A 22,306-nucleotide genomic window follows, 5' to 3' on the forward strand; every position below is an offset into this window, starting at 1 on the left:
AGTCCCCAGACCCTCCCCTGCAAAGGCAAGTCCGCAGGGGAGAGGGTCTCAGCTGGCCGCTGCGGTGTGGACCTGAGCTGAGCTGAGCTGGGTGGTTTCCGGGACCTACACACCTCCTTAAGGCTGCCCAGCACCAAGAACAGTGGGTCACACTGAGTGAGAGGTGCTGGGCCAGCCCTGTGCTGGCAGCAGCTGGATAAAGGTAGCTGTGTGGCTTCCAGCTGCTCATCTGTCAAGGGGACCTACAGACCCCTTCCCTGTTTGCTGACTTAGAGGAGTGATCACAAACGAGGTGGTGGGTTGTGAATTTTATGAAATTCCTCACTTTCACTGGTGGCTAAGAATTAGAGATGTTGGGCTGCCACTAGGGCTTTTACCCTGGAGGGGAAAGTTCTGAAGTGCCGGTGTGGACTCCTCTGCGGCACAGGCTCCAGGGTCTCCGCACCACTGGCTTCACCAGGCACCCCAGGGCAGACACCTGGCTTGGGAGTGTTTGCGCAATTGGAGCTCCAGGTTATCTGCAGATCCCAGGCATGGCTCCCAAGGGGTTGTTCCGAGGTCACCAGGAGGGTCGCATGCGGTATGGGTGCACACAGCTCTGATGCCCTCCCCCGTGCGCCCGCAGAAGACTGGCCGCTCCCGCCCGCCCACCCGCAGCCCAGAGCTGTCACGTTCCTGCGCCTGACTCAGGCCGCTCGGGGCGGGGAGATGGGAGGCGGTGCCGGCGCCCAACTCGGCCTGGAGGCGGCACCAGGAAGCGCCCGCCCCGGCCGGAGCCGCCATGTAACCGGCGCCGCCCGGAGCCGAGCTGTGCGGGCCCCAGCGACCGGCCCACCATGGGGGACGAGGACGAGGAGGAGGGCTGCGCTGTGGAGCTGCGGATCACGGAAGGTGGGGCAGGGGCCGCCAGGGGCTGCGGGGCCGGGTGATGACTGCCTGGGCCGCAGGGAGGGGTCATGCACTCGCTGGGCTCATTCGCCCCCTATGCCCACAGCCAACCTGACTGGGCATAAGGAGAAGGTGAGCGTGGAGAACTTCGAGCTGCTCAAGGTGCTGGGCACGGGAGGTGAGGACCCCTACCCACCAGGCAGATGTCCCAGGCACCGTGCCCTGGGCCTCCTGCCTCCTGCCGGCACACCCGCCTGGGCCTGGGCCAGGCCACCAGCAATGCCCCCCACCCTTTCCTGGAACAGCCCGCCTTGCCTGCCCTGCCCTGCCAGGGTTTGCATGCCCTTTGCAAGGGCCTCCTGGATTTGCCAACACCTTTGGGGGCTTGCAGCCTTCCCAAGTGATTTGCACAGTTCCTCTCCTTGCGCTGATAATTAGAGTCCTCTCCCCCACTTTGCAAACTCCCCAGCTTGGGTTTGCACATCCCTCCCAAATCTGCACGTACCTCTGCCTCCCTTGCTTGGATTTGCATGTCCTCAAATCTGTCTGATCTTCCCCAGGTTTGCACAGGCCCCGCCCCCACCTTGCCCTGCAGGCCTCCTGGAGTTGCATAGCCCCCAGCTGGTTTGCACACCCCTCCTGGCTTTTGCTGAGCACCCTCCCAGTGCTGTGCACACCTTTCCCTTAGAAGCCTCTGCCAGCTTTTTGCACACCTGCCTCTCACCCGAGTTCCTTCCCCCAATTGCACACCCTCCTGGGTTGGCATCACTCCTACCCCCACCAGTCTGCACCACCCTCCTGCTCACCGCCTACCCTCTGCCTACTCGCTGCTCCCACAGCCTACGGGAAGGTGTTCCTGGTACGGAAGGCGGGTGGGCACGACGCAGGGAAGCTGTATGCCATGAAGGTGCTGCGCAAGGCTGCGCTGGTGCAGCGCGCCAAGACGCAGGAGCACACTCGCACTGAGCGGTCAGTGTTGGAGCTGGTGCGCCAGGCGCCCTTTCTGGTCACGCTGCACTACGCCTTCCAGACCGATGCCAAGCTGCACCTCATCCTGGGTAAAGGAAGGCACCTGCCAACTTTGGGGGCTATGGAGGCAGGTGGGGCCACCCATGGGGACTGCTTCCCAACATCTAATCTATCCCCAGACTATGTGAATGGTGGTGAGATGTTCACCCACCTCTACCAGCGCCAGCACTTCAAGGAGGCTGAGGTGCGCGTGTATGGGGGCGAGATTGTGCTGGCTCTCGAACACCTCCACAAGGTGGGTGAGGACCTGGCCGCATGCCTGTTGCCATGGACACTGGGTCTGGGCCTTATGAGGGGCTTCCAAACATGGCAGCCTCCGATCTCTCTCTCTCTTCCCGGGGGGTGGTGGAGACCAGAGCTGCTTGCTCAGGCCTCCTGGAAGGAAGGCCTCTGCACTGCCTGGTGGGGTCTCTTCCCCTGATGTCCCCTCGAAGGTGCTTTCCTCTCACAGGGAACTCAGGACTGCCTCTTGGGGCCGTGTTTACAGAACTTCCTCAAACGGAGACCTCATGCCTTGGCTCCCAAAGCCTTCTTGCCATGGGGCTCTTCACACAGGCTTTCTTCTCTCTGGGACCTTGGGGCCTGCTTCCCTGGGCCCCTGCCATGGGGCGGTCCTCCTTACTAGCTTTTGCATCTTAAATGGCCTTTCCTCTTCAGTGGCTCAGTCTTACCCCAGGCCCACTCCTGCACTGAAGATCCCCTTCTCCAGCGGGTCCCCTTCTTCTGGGCAGTGACTTGGTGCAGGGACATGAGCTGTAGGAGCTGGGGCTGTTAGGGGAGGGGTCCTCAGTATCCCTCTTGCTCCTGCCAGCTGGGCATCATCTACCGAGACCTGAAGCTGGAGAATGTGCTGCTTGACTCCGAGGGCCACATCGTCCTTACGGACTTTGGGCTAAGCAAGGAGTTCCTGACAGAGGAGGTGAGTAAAAGCAATCTCTCCGCCTACCCCAGTGGAGGCCATCTCCTTCCTGTCTCCTGCTCCATGCTTGGCACTGCTTGTTTCTTGGAGGTACAGAGGTAAACAGCCCTAGGCCCTGCCTTCAGTAAGTTCTCACTGCTTCAACCCTCACAAGTCCAGTGAGTTCTCCTCTGAACCTTGGGGGTTGCTGGGTGTCCAAAGTGGGTCTTCTTGCCCTTCCAGAAAGAGCGAACCTTCTCCTTTTGTGGCACTATCGAGTACATGGCCCCAGAAATCATCCGCAGCAAGTCGGGGCATGGCAAGGTGGGTTGGCAGGGGAGTGGGGGTGGTGGTGGGGTGAGGCCAGGGTGGCTGCAGGCCCTCACTTTGGCTCGGCCCTGGCAGGCTGTGGACTGGTGGAGCCTGGGCATCCTGCTCTTTGAGTTGCTGACGGGGGCCTCACCCTTCACGCTGGAGGGTGAGAGGAACACGCAGGCAGAGGTGTCTCGGTGAGTGGGGCTGGATGTGGAGGGCAGCTGAGGGGCCTGGGCAGGGAGGGGGGGCTCGCTGCCCCTGACGCCCCCCCCAATCCTCCCAGACGGATCCTGAAGTGCTCCCCTCCCTTCCCCCCTCGGATCGGGCCTGTGGCGCAGGATCTGCTTCAGCGGTTACTTTGCAAGGACCCCAAGAAGCGGCTGGGTGCGGGGCCCCAGGGGGCACAGGAAGTCAAGAATCACCCCTTCTTCCAGGTGAGGCTCCTGAGCCGCCCCCGCACCTTTCTGCACATACCTAAGCTGGGCTGCTGCTCTGGGTTTGGGGACACTGGAGGGATGGTCGGAGACAGGCCAGTTTCACTTGATGTAGAAAAATCCCCAGATAAAGAAAGCAGGCTTATCTTCTCATCCATCTCTGTTGAATCTCAGAAGATGTGTTCCTGGGGCAAAGAATTCTAGGTTCGTCGATTGTCAGGGCTGGCAGGGACTTGAGGCTGCATTTGTCAGTCCTTTCATTGGACAAGTTCAGAGAAGGGAGGTGACTTGTCCAAGGTCACACAGTAAATGTATAGAGCTGGGAAGAGACTCCAGGTCCTCTGTTATTCCAGATCAGTACTAAAAGCCACCCTTGTGGCTCTTAGTGTCCTGCTAGGCATTTTGTTCTTTGTTTCTGTACAGTCCGTGTGCATGTCATTCAGATGGTTGGTCAATCAGCCATGTAGGTTTTGTTTGCTTGCTAAGAGCTCATATAGTTTAGAGTGCAGTGCAGAGTGAATTCTATTTCCTTGTAATACCTCGCTGACTTGGGTGTGTCATTGCCTAGTAGGACCTGTGACAGTGAATACCTACCGTGTGTTGGCCCTTTGCTTGCATTATTTCATGTAACCCTGAGAACCATCTTGATTATCCCCATCTTTACAGAGGAGGAAACTGAGGTTCAGAGAAGTTAAGTAATTTGCCCAAGATCACCCAGCCTGGAAATGGTAGAGCTCAGATTCAAACCTTGGTCTGGGAGCCTTGAAGGCTCATGCTCTTCACTGCTTGTTCTGTTTACATTTGGGTATCAGATGTACCACTTGTCTGACATTGTAGCAAAAGCACCCACTTATGGGCATTTATTGTGGGCCAGGCACTCAGTTACCCTGTTACGAGTGCCATCTCCTTGAATCTTCCCTGCAAGTACCTGCCTAGAAGGGTCCTCAGAGCTGCTTTCTCAGACAGGAACCTAAGTCTCTGTGGTGAAGATGTCCCTGTGTGGGGGAAGTGGCTGAACAGTGTCGGTTTCCTTAAGTGAATTCCTCAAGCCCACCCTGAACAAAGCTGGGCCATGACTGCTGGGAGTGCGTTGGCCAATAGTCAGACCGGACAGGCCCCAAGGTCTTCAAGGCCTCAAGCTCAGAAGGGGTGTTCCCCTCATTTCCCGTTCTCTGGAGACAGCCTCTTTGGTGATAGCAATTCTGAGGTCTCTGTGGCAGAAGTGGGACCTTCAAGTCTAGTCAGGCTTCTTAGCTGCAAGTGACTAAAAGTCCGACTCAAAATGGTGATATCCATGAATAAGCATTTGGCTGCTAACAGATTGGAAAAAAAAAAAGTCCAAGCAAATTAGAGGGTTATTTATTTTTTACAAAAAAGAAGTCCAGAGTTTGACAGGCCAGGGCTGCTATGAATCCCGGCAACTTTTTTTTTTTTTTTAAATGCTCCTCCAGTCTTAGCATTTAGCCTCCATCCCCAGGGTTGCCTCATGGTCCAAGATAACTGCTGGAGCACTTGCCATCTAGGCTGATATCCAGGCAGGAAGCAGGAGAGGAAAGGCTAAAAGGGCATTTGCTAACTGTCTACCCTCCTCTTGAGAATCTTTTCCTGGATTCCTATCTCACAATATTTGCTTACAGATTATTGGTCACCTCTAACTACAAGGAAGTTGTAAAATATTGTCTTAATTGTGCCCATTGCTTCCGGGAATAAAATTGGGGCAATAGAACTGAGGAAGACAGGGAAAGTGGATGTTGGGCAGGCAATGGTCAGGCCCCGGCACACTAGCTTAAACATAAAGAGGCATGTTTAGTTCGCATAAGTGAAAAGTCCAAGGAAAAGTTTTCTGACTTCAGGCAAGCCTGCATCCAGGTGTTGAACTGATGTCATTAAGAAGCTCTTTGCCACTTGGTTCTGCTTTTCTGTACAGACTTCATCATTAGACACCAAGGGGGTCCCCAGCAGTCACAGGCCCACATTCTCCAAGATTTAAGTCTAGTAGGAAGAAGATATTTGTTTGTTTTGCAAGTGAATTCTATTAAACGTTCCAGAATTGAGTGAATGTGGTGAAGGGTGATTCTCCAAGGGAAATAGGGATTGTGTTATCCCAGGGAGGGAAGTAGAGGCTGGGGAAGCAAGAAGAACACCTTCCTCCCAAATGCAAGTAGACCCTTGCCTCCCTAAGGAGCTGCCCAGTGAGGGTGGCCTGAGTAGAGAGGGGTTTCTACATTTTGCCCTTTGACCCCCCAGTCTCTCAATCCTTTTTTCCAGGGCCTGGATTGGGCTGCTCTGGCTGCCAGGAAGATTCCAGCTCCATTCCGACCCCAGATCCGCTCAGAGCTGGATGTGGGCAACTTTGCAGAGGAGTTTACTCGGCTAGAGCCTGTCTACTCACCCCCTGGCAGCCCCCCATCTGGGGACCCTCGTGTCTTCCAGGTGAGTGAGAGCTCATAGAACTCCAGATGTGGGGGAGGCAGGATGCTGCTGCCAGCCTCAGCCCTGGCTGACACATGGGCACTGCATAGGCCCTGTGTCCTGATCTGGCAGGGCTCAGTATTTCGCTCCAGACCTCTCCACTCATGGGGTACCTGGAGCTGTCAGTCAGAGACCGCCATGGCAAGGCATGTCTTTGAACTTCATGGTTTATCTGTAAATTTCATGTTAATTTCCCTTCTATTCCATCATATCTCCTTATTGTTATGTAAAAATACTGTTTTAAATTATTCACTTACTTATGTGGACACTTAGGAAGAGATACCATGTTTAGACTATGGCTTTGCATGCCCTTTGGCACACCATATCAGATTCCTGGGGGCACAGACCCCCTCCACTTGTTTTCGAAGCTTAAGCCTGTTGGACAAGTCCAACTCCTTTGCTCAGCATTCAAGTGCCTGCATGGTGTGGTCCTTGCTCAGCACCCTAGCCTCAGTGCTTGGTGCTCCAGCAGCAGCGAACTGCTCAGAGGTTTCAGAACACATCTCTGTACTTTTGCACATGCAGTTCCCGCCACCTGGAGAGCCGTCCCCACAGTTGCCCACCTGGCAGTTTCTGTCATCTTTCAAGCCTTGTTGTCCAGGGCTGGCTGCCCCCGTGTGAAGTCTTCCCCACTCCTATGGCCCTGGGCTGCCGTTTCCTTCATGCACTAACCCTCTGCAGACAGCATCTCCTTCTGAGTAGTTTGTCAGCTTTTGCCTGAGATCCCCACTGAGACCGCCTCCCCTGGTCCAAAGCTCCCAGAGGGCAGAGACAATGTTTAATTTCTGTGTTCGTATGCCCAGTGTGGGGGCCTGACCTGTAGGATATGGTCCATAAGCATTAAATAAGAATAGACCAATATCAAGTATGAATGAATCGGTCCCTTCTGTGAAGCTCTCACAAGTGACAGCTCTGTGCTTGAACATCTCTTAATCCATTATCTCATAGTCCTGAGAAAGTTCTTTCATATGAATTGATGGTTATACTCATTAATTCATTTCATGATACGAAACTTTGTATTGAGTGCCCATAATGTGCCGGGCAGAGAGCTGGGCACTGGGGATGTATCAACAAACCTAACAGACAAAAATCCCACCCAGCGGAGCTTGCATGCCAGTGCACAGCGAGGCGACATTTTTAGGAGAAAACACATTGTTAAAATTACCCCTGAGAATCCCTTGAATTGACAGGACATGGATCCTTAGGAAAGGCAAAGAATCAACTTTGGTTTCTCTTTACATTTCCTCAGTAGCCCCCCCTTGCAGAGGAGGCTAGAGTTTGATTTGAAAGGAAGGAATAAGGATTTTTTTTGTCCTCAGTGGGTACAGTTGAATTCTCATAAACGAAGCAGGTGTGATGCTAGGGTACAGTCCTTTCATGCATTTGCCCTTCACTTTTTGGGCCACTATATTGTGCCAGGTGATGCCAGGTGATGCCCTTGACACTTGGGGGGTGTCACTGTGATGAGAAAGGAGGGGTCATAGACTGGTGGGGGACAGACATGGCCCCAAGTGAGCATAGAACAAGGCAGAATAAAGTGTTTACACATTCTATGTCTACCAGGAAGCAAAGGCCACATCCCCCACTGCGCCCTGGTCTGGGGTCTTCCCTCTGCCTGTTCTCCTCCTCGCCAGGTCTGGGCCTTCTAGGGACTCCACTTGCACTCTAGCCCCCAGATACCCATCTGCCCCTGACCCACCACCCCTACCCTCCGCAGGGATACTCTTTTGTGGCCCCATCAATCTTGTTTGACCACAACAACGCGGTGATGACTGATGTGCTGGAAGTGCCTGGTGCTGAAGACCGGCCCGGCCGGGCAGCGGTGGCCAGGAGTGCCATGATGCAGGTGGGTTGGGCCAGGGTGGGGAGAAGTTGGCTTGGGGGTTCCGGGCCTGGACCTGCCTCCACCAGGCGCCCACAGTGTGACCTTGGTGAGGTCTGGAGCCTCTCTGAGGTGGGGCATAGCATGGCCACATGGCCACAAGGCTCCCAGGTAGGACCTCTGATGCATTCCCTTTGTCCCCAGGACTCCCCCTTCTTCCAGCAGTATGAGCTCGACCTGCGGGAGCCCGCATTGGGCCAGGGCAGCTTCTCTGTGTGTCGCCGCTGCCGCCAGCGCCAGGGAGGCCTGGAGTTTGCCGTCAAGATCCTCAGCCGTAGGTGGGTGGGCCCGGGGTGGGCTCGGCCTGGTAGAGTGTTTGGGAGGGCAGTGCCAGAGGTTGGCCATCCTGACCCCCGTCTGCCCGGCCCCCAGGCTGGAGGCGAATACGCAGCGCGAAGTGGCTGCCCTGCGTCTGTGCCAGTCGCACCCCAACGTGGTGAAACTGCACGAGGTGCATCATGACCAGGTGACGGGCCGAATGCTGGGCCACAAGGGCCACTGGTGGAGGGCTGGGAGGCGGACCGGTGGCGGAGTCTGAAGGCGCCATGGGAGGGTCCTGAGGGGACCTGGGAGGCCAGGAAGGTGGGATTTGATGGGAGTAAGGCCAGAGGACCGGAAGGCGGAGCTGAAGATGTCCAAGGGAGCGGAATTTGAGGAGAGTATGGAGAGGGGTAGGATTTAAGGTGGACAAAGGGGCGGGGCCTGTAAGGCTGGGGGCTGGCCTAAGGGTGTTTCTTGGGTCGGGGCATAGAACATGGGCGGGGCCTAAGGCTGGAGGCAGGGCTTGTCAGTGATGGAGGGGCGGGGCCTGGCTGATAGTTGGGGCCTGGCTGGTGTCGGTCGTGGTGACCGTGGCCTGCTGCGCCGCCCGCAGCTGCACACGTACGTGGTCCTGGAGCTGCTGCGGGGCGGGGAGCTGCTGGAGCACATCCGCAAGAAGCGGCACTTCAGCGAGTCTGAGGCGAGCCAGATCCTGCGCAGCCTCGTGTCGGCCGTGAGCTTCATGCACGAGGAGGCGGGCGTGGTGCACCGTGACCTCAAGCCTGAGGTGGGCACAGGGCCTCGGCGGCAGGGGAAGGTTGTGGTCCGGAGGGCCAGTCTCTGATGGCTGCCTGCCCGCCCTCACAGAACATTCTGTACGCGGATGACACGCCTGGAGCCCCGGTGAAGATCATCGACTTTGGGTTCGCGCGGCTGCGCCCGGCAGGGCCCATGCAGACGCCCTGCTTCACCCTTCAGTACGCAGCCCCTGAGCTGCTAGCGCAACAGGGCTACGATGAGTCCTGCGATCTCTGGAGCCTCGGCGTCATTCTGGTATGGGACGCCTGAGCCTGGGGTCAGAGGTCTTCCTGACGAGGGGTAACGGGAACCAGAGGCAGGGGACAGGGGTCATCTTGGTGGGCATGGCAGGGTTTGGTCTGAGGCTATCCTAGGGGCATCTGGGTATTCCGGGTTGGAGATCAGGGGCATCGCGTGTGGGCCTCAGGAGTTACCCTAGCGGAGAGGTGGAATGGTCCTGGGGTGAGCTGAGAATTCAACCTTCTGGCCTCTCTTGGCCCGAAGCCTGAGCCCGGCTCACTTTTCCTCCCACCCCCTAGTACATGATGCTGTCGGGGCAGGTCCCCTTCCAGGGGGCCTCAGGCCAGGGCGGGCAGAGCCAGGCGGCGGAGATCATGTGCAAGATCCGCGAGGGGCGTTTCTCCCTAGACGGGGAGGCCTGGCAGGGCGTTTCTGAGGAAGCAAAGGAGCTGGTGCGAGGTGCGGAGCTGGTGGCACAGATCCTGGTGGGGGAAGGGGAGGCCATGGGATCATGATAGGACAGGGATTGTCGCTGGGTAAAGTGTCCTGGTGCAGGGACTGGTGTGGGAGGAGAGTGGGGCTGTTAGAATTTCTCTGGGGGCAGCCGCTACACACGACCCCGCCCTAATCCTTTCCTGTCCTGCCTCTAGGACTCCTAACTGTGGATCCCGCCAAGCGGCTGAAGCTTGAGGGGCTGCGAGGCAGCTCGTGGCTGCAGGACGGCAGCGCTCGCTCCTCGCCCCCGCTCCGGACGCCTGATGTGCTGGAGTCCTCAGGGCCCGCTGTGCGCTCAGGACTCAACGCCACCTTCATGGTGAGGCGTGTGTGTGTGTGTGTGTGTGTGTGTGTGTGTGTGTGTGTGTGTGTGTATGTAGAGCCTGGAGAGGCGGGGTCTCCCAGAAGCGAGGTCCTCAGAGTCTAGAAAGGTGAAGGGAGCCAAAGCTATTGTCTGGAAGTTGAGGCCAGGCTCGTGGTGTGTGGGGAGTCACTCCTTCTTTTCCGCCAGGCGTTCAACCGGGGCAAGCGCGAAGGCTTCTTTCTGAAGAGCGTGGAGAACGCGCCACTGGCCAAGCGACGGAAACAGAAGCTGCGGAGCGCTGCCACCTCCCGCCGAGTCTCTCCTGTGCCCTCTGCCCCAGGCCGGGCCCCTGCCGCCAAGGGAGCCCCCCGCCGAGCCAACGGTCCCTTGCCCCCCTCCTAGCCCCCTCCCTCGCCACTGTGACCCTCCCTTCCCCCTTAGAGGCTGTGTGTGACCTGGCCTCCGGCATCATCCGCTCTCTCCTTCCCCAGAGATTGCCCTCCCCTCCCCACTCCCAGACAGAGCAGAGGTATTTTTATAAGAGAATTTTTTATGTCTTACCAGATAGAGTTAGAGACGCAGGAAGGGAGGGAGCCTGCTGGGGAGTGGGGTGTGAGGGCCCCTCTGCCAAGACCTTATCTGGCAGAAGGTGCTGCTCCCCCAGGGGGCTGCCCCAGCAGGGAAGGGCTCCTCCCCCATTTCTAAGCACTGAGTTGCCACGGGGAGAAACTGAGACCTCTCCCCTGCCCTCCCCTGAGGCCCTGCTCTTGGGAAGTGGCACCCCTCAAGCTGTCACTTTATAACTGTCTGTGCAATCGTGTCCACCAAAGACTTGTGTTGGGGGTTCAGGGAAAGGCCCTGGGGGACTCCGTGAAGCATTTCTGCTTCACTTTATGTCACCTGCTTCTCCCCTATTGGGGCTAAAGAAGGAGGTAGGCGACCCCTTAAAAGAGGAGGTCCCCTTCTCATCTACCCCTCCCCTTTGGTACAGCTGCCCCTGCCTTGGGGGCGGGGCCTTGGGGCTCTGGGCTGGGCATCCCCTCACTGCCTTGGCCCATCTGGGCTGACATTAATAAAAATCCACCCAGTGCTGTCTCTGGCATCTGCGTGTGTGTGTGTGTGTGTGTGTGGGGGGGGGGGGGTGGGGTGGGTGGGGGGGGGGGATGGGGCCCGGGTCTTGGGGCAGGCAAGCTGGACCCAATGGGGCCTGGGGCCTCAGAGAGGAGGGATGGGCTGATGCTTCTGGGTAAAACGGTACCCTTTGTCCTTGGCTTTTGACGTGAACAGTAGGAGGGCCAATCATCTTGGGTATGTGTGTGGATAGCTCTGCCATGTCTCATTTACAACTCTTGGTTGTAAGTAATAGAAAACCCAACCTAAACTTGCTTCAGCAGAACAGGAACTTTAGGTTCTTGTAACTGCAGAGTCCAGGAGTAGCTTCTGGCAAGGCCCGATCTAGGCGCAAACATATGATCAGGACTCAGCTTCCCAGTCAGCTTTTTATTCCGTTATCTTGGTGTTGCCGTCTGGAGGACTCTCCTTTTGGCCCCAAGATGGGCGCCAGGTGCTCCATGAGCTAGTGGGATGGGTTGTTTAAAACTTTATTTCTATCATAAATGATGCAGAAACAAACAAGTTTGTACATAAATCTATGATTTAAAAAAGCTCTATTGAGCTATAACTCATATACCATATTATTCACCCATTTAAGAGCACAAGTCAATGATTTTTATTTTTATTTTTTTTATTTTCAATGATTTTTAGTATATTCAGTGTTGTACAACTATCACCACGATCTAATTTTAGAACACTTTTTTCACCCCCAAAAGAAACTGTACTTTTGGCAGTAACTCTCCATTTCCCCTCAACCCTCCAGCCCTGGGCAACCATTCGTCTAAGTTCTGTCTATAGATTTGCCTAGAGACTTTGACATACACTTTGGAATATACTTTCAAATAACCCCTCATAAATATTGCACTGGCATACAGTCTCAGAAGCAGGATATGAAAATGTCCTGTTTCATCATATGCTCACAAGCACTGAGTCTTACCATTTTAAAACCTTGGCTAACTTGATGCAGGAAAAGTGGTGTCTCATCTTTAATTTCCTCACTCTTCATCCTATGTAAGTCACAGCCACCCGGAGAAAGGTGTTTTTGGCTTCATTTCATGGGTTACGGAACTGGGGCTCAAAGGATGGGAGTTACCTCGAGGAGGGAGCCTGTTGGGGTGGGAAGGGCCAGGGCTCAGAGGAATGAGCCAGCTTTGGGTTGAATCCCACCTCTGCCTTGTGTGGTCAGGGAGCATGGAGGGAGAGACAGATGCGACTTGGGCTGATGGCTCCCAGCAGAGTGGGCAGGGGGAGGGCCACAGGCAGGGAGGTGGGGAGGCCAGAGGAAGTGAGGAGGATCTGTAGTCTGGCAGCCTGTTTCTACATCTTGACTTTGGCTTCTGACCAGCCCAGGCTTACATGGGGCTGTCTCTTTCAGGGGAGCTGGGAGGGCTCATCCTTCTGCACAGGGCCTCTAATTCTACTCTTAAAAAGATTTTGGCGAGTCGGCTGGGACGCTTGGCTCTGTTAAAACACCGCAGCCCCTTAGAGGGCCTGCTAACCCTGTAAACGTTCACCTCCCTTCAAGTCACTGTTAACTAACTTCTGCTAGAACTGAAGTCGGGGTGCTGGCTTTTAGCCTTTGCCTTGTGCAACCACCGCTCGACTCTGGGCAAGTTGCCCCGCCCTAACATTCGCTGGGGCTCTCAATGAGAATATTTCATAGTAATGCAGTAGGAATTACAAACAGAGACTTGTTTTTTGGGGGACAGCACATATTTTAAAATGAGAAAATGTGTATGAAATTCTGAATGTTTGACTTTTACCGATAAATCAGAAGGGCTGGCAGCCCTGGGGCAGTCTTCCTGCGTGGCCTAATCAGCTGGAGCAGAATCACGTTGGCACAGAGACAGGGGCTCTGCTTTCCAGTTTGCCGCAGTCCCTACCACTCCCTATTGCTCACACCAGCTGTGTTCCTCATTTATTTCCCTGGCCCTTCTAGGTATTTGAGTTTGCAACTCTGATGTAAACCATTTCCTTCCACATTTACTGCTGCATAAAAATGGAGTTTGTGAAATGTCAAAAATGCTCCTTAAATCTATTTGTTTTGTTTCAAAATTTAAATTTAGTTTATATTTATAAAAAGATATAAACTCATATGATTCAAAATTTGAAGGATACAAAAGAGTACGTGGTGAAAAATTTCCTTCCATGTGCTCTGACCCTTAACTACCCGTCTTGTTAGCAGAGGCACTAATTCTTGGGTACTCTCTCAGGCATATTTTATGTGTAGTCAAACCAATATAATAAAATGTATATACAACTGAAAAAATTCACCTTCATTGAATGTTAATTTTAGGAAAAATCAGAAAATAAAAAGGAAAAAATGAAAAATCTTCTGTGGCATTACTCTCCATAGGTGATCTGTGTTAGTTAACATTCACTTCCAGATTTTTCTTTTTGATAGAGAATTGTAATGGAAATGGCCTCAACGTGTAAATACTAGCTTCTTATAGCCTGGCTTAAACTCAAAAATAGATTGTGACTATGTATGTCATTGATGATCCTAAAAATTATTTGTAGCTGCATATTATTTCATTGTATGGATTTCATTAGGATATATTTAGATTGTTCTCTATTTTGGGTTAGTTGGGCTGTTTTCAATTCTTTGCTATTTTAAATGGCACTGCCAGTGAACATCCTTGTACCTACATCTTTGCTCACCTGTCTAAATATTTCCTTAGGATACATTTCCTAGAAGTGGAATTAATGGACTACAGGACATGCCCATGCATGCACATTTTAAAGGCTTGATATATATGATCGAATTGTCCTTCAGAACGAGCTTATTATTTTATATGACTTGGCAGCAGCATGGGCCAGATCCAAGACATGCTGTCTCCTTGAAAGTGAAATGACGCGTCTCACCAGCCGAGTGTGTCCTTGCTCACCCTCCTCCTGCCTGCGTTTTTCTTGGCAGAACTCCTGGAGGTCACCAGCGGGCCTTCTTCCTCCTGCCTGGAGTCTGGCTGGGTGTGACGGTGGGGGTGTGTGTGGCCAATGAACAGGGTGATGGGAAGGAAGCCTCTCTCTCTCTGCCCTCTGTGCTGGGCTGGGCTGGGGTGTCTGTGTAGAGAAAGTGGAGGGTGAACCCCATGGAGTTCCCAGGGAGTGGGGTGTGGTGAGGCCAGGCAGGGCGTGGCCAGGAGCACCTGAGCCCAGCAGAACCTGGGAGCCAAGCTGCAGTGAGGTCCAAACTCTGGCACTGTCCCTCCCAGCTATGTGACTGGGACTGAGCCACTCGGTCTGGGTCTCCGCTGCCTCTTGAGTGAAAGGGGGATAGAACACTACCCATCTTGGAGAGCTGGAGAGTGAGGCAGGGCCCCTGGCATGGTGCCTGGCACACTGTGAGCCCTCTACAAATGCCAGCTTAAATTAAATTAAAAAACAAAAAACACCTGGGGAAATCTGGATCCACTCAGGCATGCTGTGACAGCGACCCATGTCTGGACAAGAGAGAGGGGTGCTTTTCCTACTCTCCAGCCCTCTGAACCCTCTTGCTTGGAAGCCCAGCTGGGTGTCCCGCCTCCCTGGGGTGTGAGGACCAGATGGGCGCCTCTGCCCTGCCGCGCCGCATCCAGTGTGAATCTGTCTCTCAGCTTCCCAGGCCTGATGCTATATCAGCAGCTTGGGAACAAACCACCTGGGAGTGGGTGGTGGTGGGAAGCCATTCTTGTCTGTGTGAGTACACGAATGTGTGTGCATGTGAGTAAATCTGTGTGAGTGTGAGGATGTGTGTGCACTGAAGTGTGTGAATGTGTGCAAGTGTGTGGGCACGAATGTGTGGGTGTGTATGAGAGTGTTTTGTGAGAATGTGTTTGAGTATTAGGATGTGTGAGTTTGTGTGTGAGAGAGTGAATGCGTCTGTTTGTGTGAGAAAAGCATGTGTGTTGTGTGAGTGTGTGACTATATGTGAGTATGCATAGACGAGTGTGCGTGCATGTGTGTGACATGCTTTCACCGGCATGCTGAGGGAGGCACAGAGCACAGGATAGAAGCTTTGCAGCAAACACTGTTCTTCCAGTTTATCCTCCCCGTCCCCAGGACCAGCTGCGCCTTATTGACCGCAGGGATTTGTGGGACTCAGCCCCGAACCAGGAGGGATGGCCCAGGAGGGATGGCCCGAGGCGGCACAGGTGAGCAGGAAGGCAAGCGGTCAGAGCGCAGCCTCTGGGGACCCCTCTATCTGAGTGCAAAGCCCGTCTCCTGCAATTCTTAGCTGGGACAGATAATCCCTTCAGATTTCTGCAAACTTCAAGGTAAGAGCATCGGAGGGAAAACAAGGAGACCAGTTTCCATAAGGTGCATCTCCCAATAGTGCCTGTATTTGGCAGCTGCCCTGCTGGTGCTGGGGAAGGTGGCCGAGGGCTTCCAGCCAGGCTGTGCGGGTTTACTGCGGGTGATGTGCACACAGCCGCCACCAGGCCAGGGCCTTTGGGGGCCCCTGTCTCCCTCCTGTTCCCTTCTGGATCCCCCACTCCATTTGACTCCCTGGGGCCTAGGAGACAGTCATGTTCAGAGTGAGCTGTGGGATTACGGGATGCCTGAAACCACCATAAATGCCAGCCTGGGAAGAGGTGCGGTGGGTTCCTGAGCCCTCTGTGTCCACCTGAAACCGAATTTCTGGGGGTGGGATCTGGGAATCTGCCTTTGTAAGAAGCTTCCCTGATTCACAGTTTAGAGCCACGTATCTCACCCACCCCCTGGACTTTCCTAACAGGGAGACCAAGGCCCACAGAGGAGAGGAGACTTACCCATAGTCCCAGGGCTGCAGAATGGCAAAGCCATGTCTCCTGATGCCCCGCTCTTCCTTTCCGGCTCATCGGGCCATGCTTTATGCAATGTGGAATTTTCCACAGGGACACAGATCCAATTTTCTGGTAGGAGCTCTCAGAAACCAGCATCTCAGCCAGAAATTCAGGCCATCGCCACTTGACTGGAGGGAGGGTATTCTGTGGGATAAGGGGTGTCTGCCATGCTCCTCCCCCATACCCAGCTGCTCTATGTGTAATTTTCCTGCCTAGCTAGCCAACAGGTGCCTGGCAGGGCCTGCTAACTGGCAGATGTCCCCACAAACCTGTCACAGGGAGGACTGCTGGAAGGACACTGGACACAGAGCAGGAGACGCTGCTTCTGAGCCACTGAACCCAGATGAGCACTGACGGGTCAGCGGGGGAGGCATTTCTTTCCTGAAGGGGTCACAGATGCTGCGCAGACTCTGCAGCTCAGTGCTCTTTGAGCTACTTTAGGGGCTTCCATGTCTTGCTTCTCTCCTGCCTGAGGCTTGGAGGCTCACATTGAAAGGCCGAGGGAGCCTGACCCAGAGGAAGTATCTGTTGCCTACGGAAAGGGGAAACACTTTCTGGGTATTTCCTTCCCCAACAACAAGGATAATAATAACGTTGAAGTTAGTTATCGAGCCTTATTATGAGCCAGGCCCTGTGCTAACCCCCTTCTGTGCCGTCCAGATACAAGTCAAACCATTATTATCACTAGAAAAATAATAGTAATTGCTAATATTATTGGGCACTTGCCCTGTGCCAGAAGCCAGGTACAGGGCCAAGCGCTGTCCACAGATGATTTCATTTCATGAATAGGTTCTACAGTATTAATATTTGTTACTGTTCCATTTTATGGATGGAGAAAATGAGCTCAGAGAGGTAAATTGTTCAAAGTCACACGATGACACCCAGGGAAGTTGGTTCTGGAACCCGAGTTTCTCTATTCCGGACCAGTAAGCTCACAATCACAATGTTATTCTGTCCCTCAGAGTTATCTCTTACCTTTAAGACAGTTCTCCCCAGCAGATGTGTGGTTATTTGCCTTCCTCTGCTACGTATACATTATTGCTTTCTTTGCATCTAGGGTCTGGTTCTTGCCACAGCTTGTAGATCCTGAAGCACCACAAATGCGAGCTCTAGGCTTTCTCTATTAGAGGCAGACATGCCAGCTCAAAAAGGCAAACCTGTCAGTGGCCTTTGTGGAAATCATGCCAGTCATCATGTGACATTGCGGTGTCCCTCATCTGAGATCGGGTTTCCATTCTGATCAACAACTTGGTGCCACAATGTGAAGACTGTGGTCCAGAAACACTAGAAACAGGGTTTTAGAGTAAATCGTTTCAAGGAGAAAAGCAGATGTCACAAACAAAAGATGGATGAGGAGGAACAAACTCTGAAAACTCAGGAGACAAAGACCCTGAGGTCCCAGTAGACCACCAGCTGAATATTACTCAGTCAGCTACTGTTTTAAATAACTACTTAGCACTGGAATATGGCAGTGGGCTTGTTAAGGTGAGCACCTCAGATCAGTGTTGCATCTCAGGTGTAGAATGAGCTGAGAATATCTGGCACTCTGCCCCTTTTTATGATGCCATAATCATTGTTTCAGCCCTTGTATCATTCTCCTCTTGTGACCCCCTCCAAGAAACTAGGTGAGAAATTAATGTGAGGCTCTCTTCCCTTACTTTTGTTTAGCTCTCAAGAAAATATGTCTGAGGCTGCTATTTTCTTACCCAATATCCACACCCTTATCTCCCTTAGCAACAGAAAGCCTATAGTGTTGGGTGTGTCAATGGGCTTTTTATAAGACCACAGTTCTTAGCCTTTCAGAAAGAGGCCTATAAGATGTAAGCAAAGGTTATTGGGTGGGGTTCTTGGGAAAGCTCTTGGAATGAGGCTGACTCAGCTGGGAGGCGTGCCATTTTGCCCTTGTCCCTTTTGGCCCCCTACTGCCTGGAATGTGGATGTGATGTCAGGAGCTATAGTAACTATTTTGGGATCATGAGGTAACCTCAAGCATGGAACCCTCATGTTAATGATGGCAGAAGGTAGGATAGAGGAATCTGGTCACTGACGGTTATGGAGCTTCTATATTAACCCTGGACTGGCTGCCTCTAGACTTCTTTTAACATGAGACAAAAAGTTAACCTTTATTTTATTCTAGCCACTATTATTTCAGTTTTCTGTTACTTGTAGGTGAAATTCTTCACTGATACCAAAGGTTTTAGAGCACAGCTTTTTCCACCTGTATTCGTGAATAAAAAGGAATTTGATGTAGCAGGGTATCTCTGAGGTGGCCATACCAGGAGGCAGAGCTGCTGTTTGCAGGCCTGAGGCCATGTGTTGGCCTGGTCCGATTTGCAGGAGTGGATACACATGAGAATGAAAGCTTTTGGTGGAGAAGTGCCCGTGGAGAGAGAGGAAGGGAGGGAAGAATGGTGGAATGGAGAGAGAGGGTGTGGGGCTAGAGACCTGCAGCGCTGTTTCTGTGAAAGGTGGGATCAGGCAGTGTCCCTTCCAGGCCTGGGTGACAAAGGACAGCATAGCTGTGGGGTAGGCACGGAACCTTGCATTTCTGCCCCAATCCCAGCCTGACCCCGATTGTCTAGGACCAGTGGCCTGGGGACACCAGGGTCAGCCTGGATGATGTGGGGGGTGGGAGGTGAGGGGTGGGAGTGGGGGCCTGTTTCCCTAGAGGGCGGGTCAGTAGAAGCAGGGAACATGGACAGGGCGAGGCCAGGGAAGACAGGTGTAGGCTTGTCTGAACACATGTGAAACGCCCAGAGGGTGCTGAGGTGGGCCGTGGCCCTCTGGGTGTGCAGCTCGGTGTTGGGACGCTTGGCAGTTTAGACGTGGATGCGGACGAGACCTCATCTGTAACTCCAGGCAGCTGAGCAGGTGATACAGGGAGTGAGAATCTGATGAACTTAATTAACATCATCAATCCTGCCTGGCTTCCAGGGCTGTAGCTTTTTTGTTACCTGGTGCGAGTTCCCCCTTCGCAAAGCTGGTTTCAGCTGCTTCTCCATAAACAACCTGGAAGTTCACAACCCTCTTTGTTGTCTTGGAGCTCACACCAAATTTTCTGTCTGTTCAGTATTTGCTTTCTGAATCAGCAATTCAGCCAAATGGATATAAAAGCACACAACTTTTTTTTTTAAAAAAAACAACACAAAAACTTTTAACTCCGTCTAAGCAGCTCTGTCTGGCCTACCATTTGCCAAAGGACTCTGTTCCCAGAAACATCCCTTTGCCAATCGATACTCATGATAAAGATGCAAAACACGGAGGCAAGAGCTGAAGTGCAACAGCCAACATCTCTGCAGTTTATAAAGCATAGTCTCTCCTGTGCGTTAGGTGGAGAGATACTTTAACCTTCATTTTACAGGCAGAGAATCTAAGGTGGGGTCTTGCTTATATTGATGTGGCCAGTAATTGGTGGAGCATCTAAGGGCTTATAAAAGAGATTGTTTCACCACCCTCCAAACGATTAGCACCAAGAAGAGGGGCTCATTATTAGCCAAAATATGTGTTTAAGTGGAATAAAAGTGCTAGCTGATATAGGAGCATCAGCTCTGAGCCTGGCCCAGTTCCGAGTGCCTTCAACTTGTGGTTTCATGTCACATGTGCAGCTTCTTAGCATCCGTCCCTCCCACTTATACCTTCTCCGAAACTCCTGGTTTTCTTGCAGGTGTCCACTCTGTCCCTCTATGACCCAAACATGTTCTGGGTCACACTTTGGCCAAAGTCACTGGAATATGTGAACTGCACACTCCCTTGTTTCTACCAGCTACGGACAGCCTCAAACTCACCTGCCTGTCACTCACGACAGTGTCATGTCAATCAACAAAAAGTACCCTCTGGGTAAATGTGTGTAGCTGGCAGAGGGAGTGGTCTCAGCGATGGCTAGGCTTCCAGGGACTTCTGGCCCGGCTGTGGGATAGACATAGGCACTGGATGGCAGACAGGTGCAGAGCTCTGGCAGAGGGGACACAGAGTTAGCTGTCCTGCTCAGAGGGGGCTGTGTTCCTTCCACAAGCCTCACCTGTCCTCAGGTGCCATGAGCAGGTCTGGAGCAGGTGTTGGGATTTCTGAGGGGACAGGGGTTCTTCACTTACCAGCTTCAGTGGGTGCTGCCAAAGGGCCTTCCTGTATCCTGCAGGGGCAGGGCAAGAATGCGACTGTGAACTTGGCCGGGAAACGGGGCCACATCTGTGGGCGGCCAGTGAGCCTGGGGCTCTGTGCCTCACTGGCCTGGCTGGAGATAATGCGGTGTCAAGGAGAGGTACCAGGAGGAGGCAGATGCTCAGCCACTTCACAGCCCAGGTGTGCATTCTGGCTCAGAGGCCTCAGAAATTCCATGCCACGGAGAGCCACAGCGTGGAACAAACAGGCTGCTCCCAACAGGAGGTGGGACCTCAGTGTCCTCAGCGGGAAAGGTAGTAGGGAACTGCCCTTAAATGTGCATTTTCTAAAATGAGTTCCTCGGAGCGGAAGGTGTTTGTAAGATATAATAGATGCTCTGTAAATATTTTGTTATCAGCTGTCAGCTTTGTCACCTCTTGGAAAGTCTTAAAGTCCTTTAGTATATTAAAGGCTCTGAGAAGTCCTGCATTATGATGCCTGACGCCCAGGAACTCTGTGAAGTACCAGGGTTCCCTGGAATGGGGTTTGGGAAACTACACCAGATGTGGCCCACTCTGAGGTTTGTCATGGGATTTATGCATTGGAGAGCCAATTGATTAATTTGCAGGGAAGCCAGCTCTGCCCACCTAATTGGGGATAGAAGCAATTTGCCCCTGGTGGGCCCTCCTAGTGGAGACTTGAGAGCAGAAGCCAGCAATGGCTTGGAGGTTGACTGCGGGAGCCCAAGGAGAGACGGGGTAGGTGTTCTTGGTAAAGTCCCTTTCTCCCCAGGTAGGTAGAAGCTAAACAGACTCTTCATGGCAGGATTTTCCTATATCTCTTTCTTCATGTGACACCATTCAGGAACTTCATGGTGACCTGCTGGCAAAAAGCAGTAAGAGCACCTACTGTGAGCAGCACCTTCTTTAAACCTGTGGTGGGTCTCATGGGAGCCCCATTTACAGATGAGAAAACTGAGGACAGGGAGATTTGGTCTTGCAGCGTGAGTCAGGGCTGGGGCTCAAGCCAGGTCTGTCGGAGCCCAGGGCCCGTTTGCACAACCAGCCTCTGCTCCCCCAGCAAACCCAGGAGAACAGGCTTTCCTTTTAAAGCAGTTGCCACAGTCCTACTTCTTAGATTTCTTTTCAGGAGAGAGACTGTTGTCCCAGAACTTTGCTTCTGTGTGGTTCTTGCAGGTCATTGGATGGTAGGGAGGGGACAGAGGGTCCCAAATCTCGGGCAGATCTTGGAAACTCCATCCTTGACCTGGTTCCTGATTTCCTTTCGGGGGCCATTTCCCAAGCCTGGCTTCTGTAGTGCTGGTGAAGGGACAAAGACATCAGCTGAGAAGGCAGGGAAGGAGGTGGCACCAGGGAGCACGAAGAGGCAACCACCTGACTTCATCCATGGCCTGGAAGGGAGTCTTCTGGGTATAAATACCTGGGAGGCTGGAGAACCAGGATCAGAAATGGGCAGAAATGAGGGCATGGCCCCCAGGACCCCAAATCATGCACAGGACCCATCTGTCACTGCCACCACTGAACACTAGGTCCCATGCATGGCTCTGCTGCAGCCTCTGGCTCTGTGTCCCAGATGCCACTCTGATCCTCCACTCCTACTGTCCCTGAAGTTGGACACAGTGGCTAGAATTGGCTCTCCACTGTCCCTGACTCTCGGTTCCGTCTGGGGTATGTGCACTGGTCAAGGCTGGGCCAGATGTCCTCTCTTGTGTGGCAAGAAAGGCTGGGAAAGCGAGGGGCTGCTTCTTTTTTGCTTCTAGAGAAGGAGGAGGTCTCTGCCTCTTACCAAACCTTTATGGTAAGTGATGCCACAAAGATTGGAAGGGGCTGGCCAAAGTGACCAAAGTGTCCTTTCGCTGCTCCCAGCGTGACTCAGCAGGAATGCCCTTGGTGTGAACTCCAGATGTACCTCTCGAGCAGGGAGAAATCCAGGAAGCTGCATTCCCTGCGGCCTTACAGTGGAGCCTCATACATCCTCATGGATTCAGCGTCACCTTGACACTGATGCTGCCTCAGTCTGTATCTCCAGCCCAGTCCTATAAATGGACCCCAACCTGGGTGTCCACCTTCCTACTGGACATCTTCTCTGGGATGTCCCACAGGCGTCTCTACCTCATCTCACCTAAAGCAGAATCAGCACCTCCACCAGCCCCCCCACCTCCGTCTTCCTGAATGACACGGACCTCCCCTGAGTTGTCCAGGCAGAAGGGCAAGAGTCATTCCCACCCCCCTTTAAAAGGTTGCCAAGATGTGG

At 53.3% G+C, this 22,306-nt stretch overlaps 2 protein-coding genes across 9 annotated transcripts in view; both read left to right on the forward strand.

Moving 5' to 3' along the window:
* The first annotated feature begins 730 nt into the window (after positions 1–730).
* On the forward strand, positions 731–11,118 carry RPS6KA4 (ribosomal protein S6 kinase A4). 2 transcript variants are annotated; one of them, XM_019737826.3, is made up of 17 exons: positions 731–891; positions 995–1,066; positions 1,728–1,946; positions 2,037–2,152; positions 2,729–2,836; positions 3,059–3,139; positions 3,221–3,324; positions 3,414–3,564; positions 5,833–5,997; positions 7,754–7,882; positions 8,063–8,196; positions 8,291–8,384; positions 8,793–8,966; positions 9,047–9,232; positions 9,517–9,676; positions 9,868–10,031; positions 10,224–11,118. In XM_019737826.3, the coding sequence occupies exons 1-17, from the start codon at positions 837–839 to the stop codon at positions 10,416–10,418; spliced, it is 2,307 nt and encodes a 768-aa protein (XP_019593385.1). In that variant the 5' UTR covers positions 731–836; the 3' UTR covers positions 10,419–11,118. The 2 variants fall into 2 exon arrangements, with proteins under 2 accessions (XP_019593385.1, XP_019593386.1); XM_019737827.3 differs by having other exon boundaries at positions 736–891; positions 995–1,020.
* Positions 11,119–14,795: 3,677 nt separating this feature from the next.
* The window catches only part of SLC22A11 (solute carrier family 22 member 11), a 113,869-nt gene continuing 106,358 nt past the window's right edge, over positions 14,796–22,306 (forward strand). For 6 of the 7 annotated variants that reach the window (XM_088789667.1, XM_088789665.1, XM_019737849.3 and 3 more), the window contains exon 1: positions 14,796–15,385. The gene's annotated coding sequence lies outside the window, so the exon portion shown is untranslated. The remainder of the gene's footprint in view (positions 15,386–22,306) is intronic. The other variant, XM_088789668.1, reaches the window with a different exon arrangement.

This window comes from Rhinolophus sinicus, chromosome 14, assembly GCF_057876585.1.
Source record: "Rhinolophus sinicus isolate RSI-liver-muscle chromosome 14, RSI-T2T, whole genome shotgun sequence".
Taxonomy (NCBI): Eukaryota; Metazoa; Chordata; class Mammalia; order Chiroptera; family Rhinolophidae; genus Rhinolophus; species Rhinolophus sinicus.

Coding starts and splice junctions, on each gene's coding strand:
- RPS6KA4 (XM_019737826.3), top strand. CDS start 837: ATGGGGGACGAGGACGAGGAGGAGGGCTGCGCTGTGGAGCTGCGGATC. Junction 3,325..3,413: donor ACGCAGGCAGAGGTGTCTCG/GTGAGTGGGGCT, acceptor CAATCCTCCCAG/ACGGATCCTGAAGTGCTCCC. Junction 8,967..9,046: donor ACCGTGACCTCAAGCCTGAG/GTGGGCACAGGG, acceptor CCGCCCTCACAG/AACATTCTGTACGCGGATGA.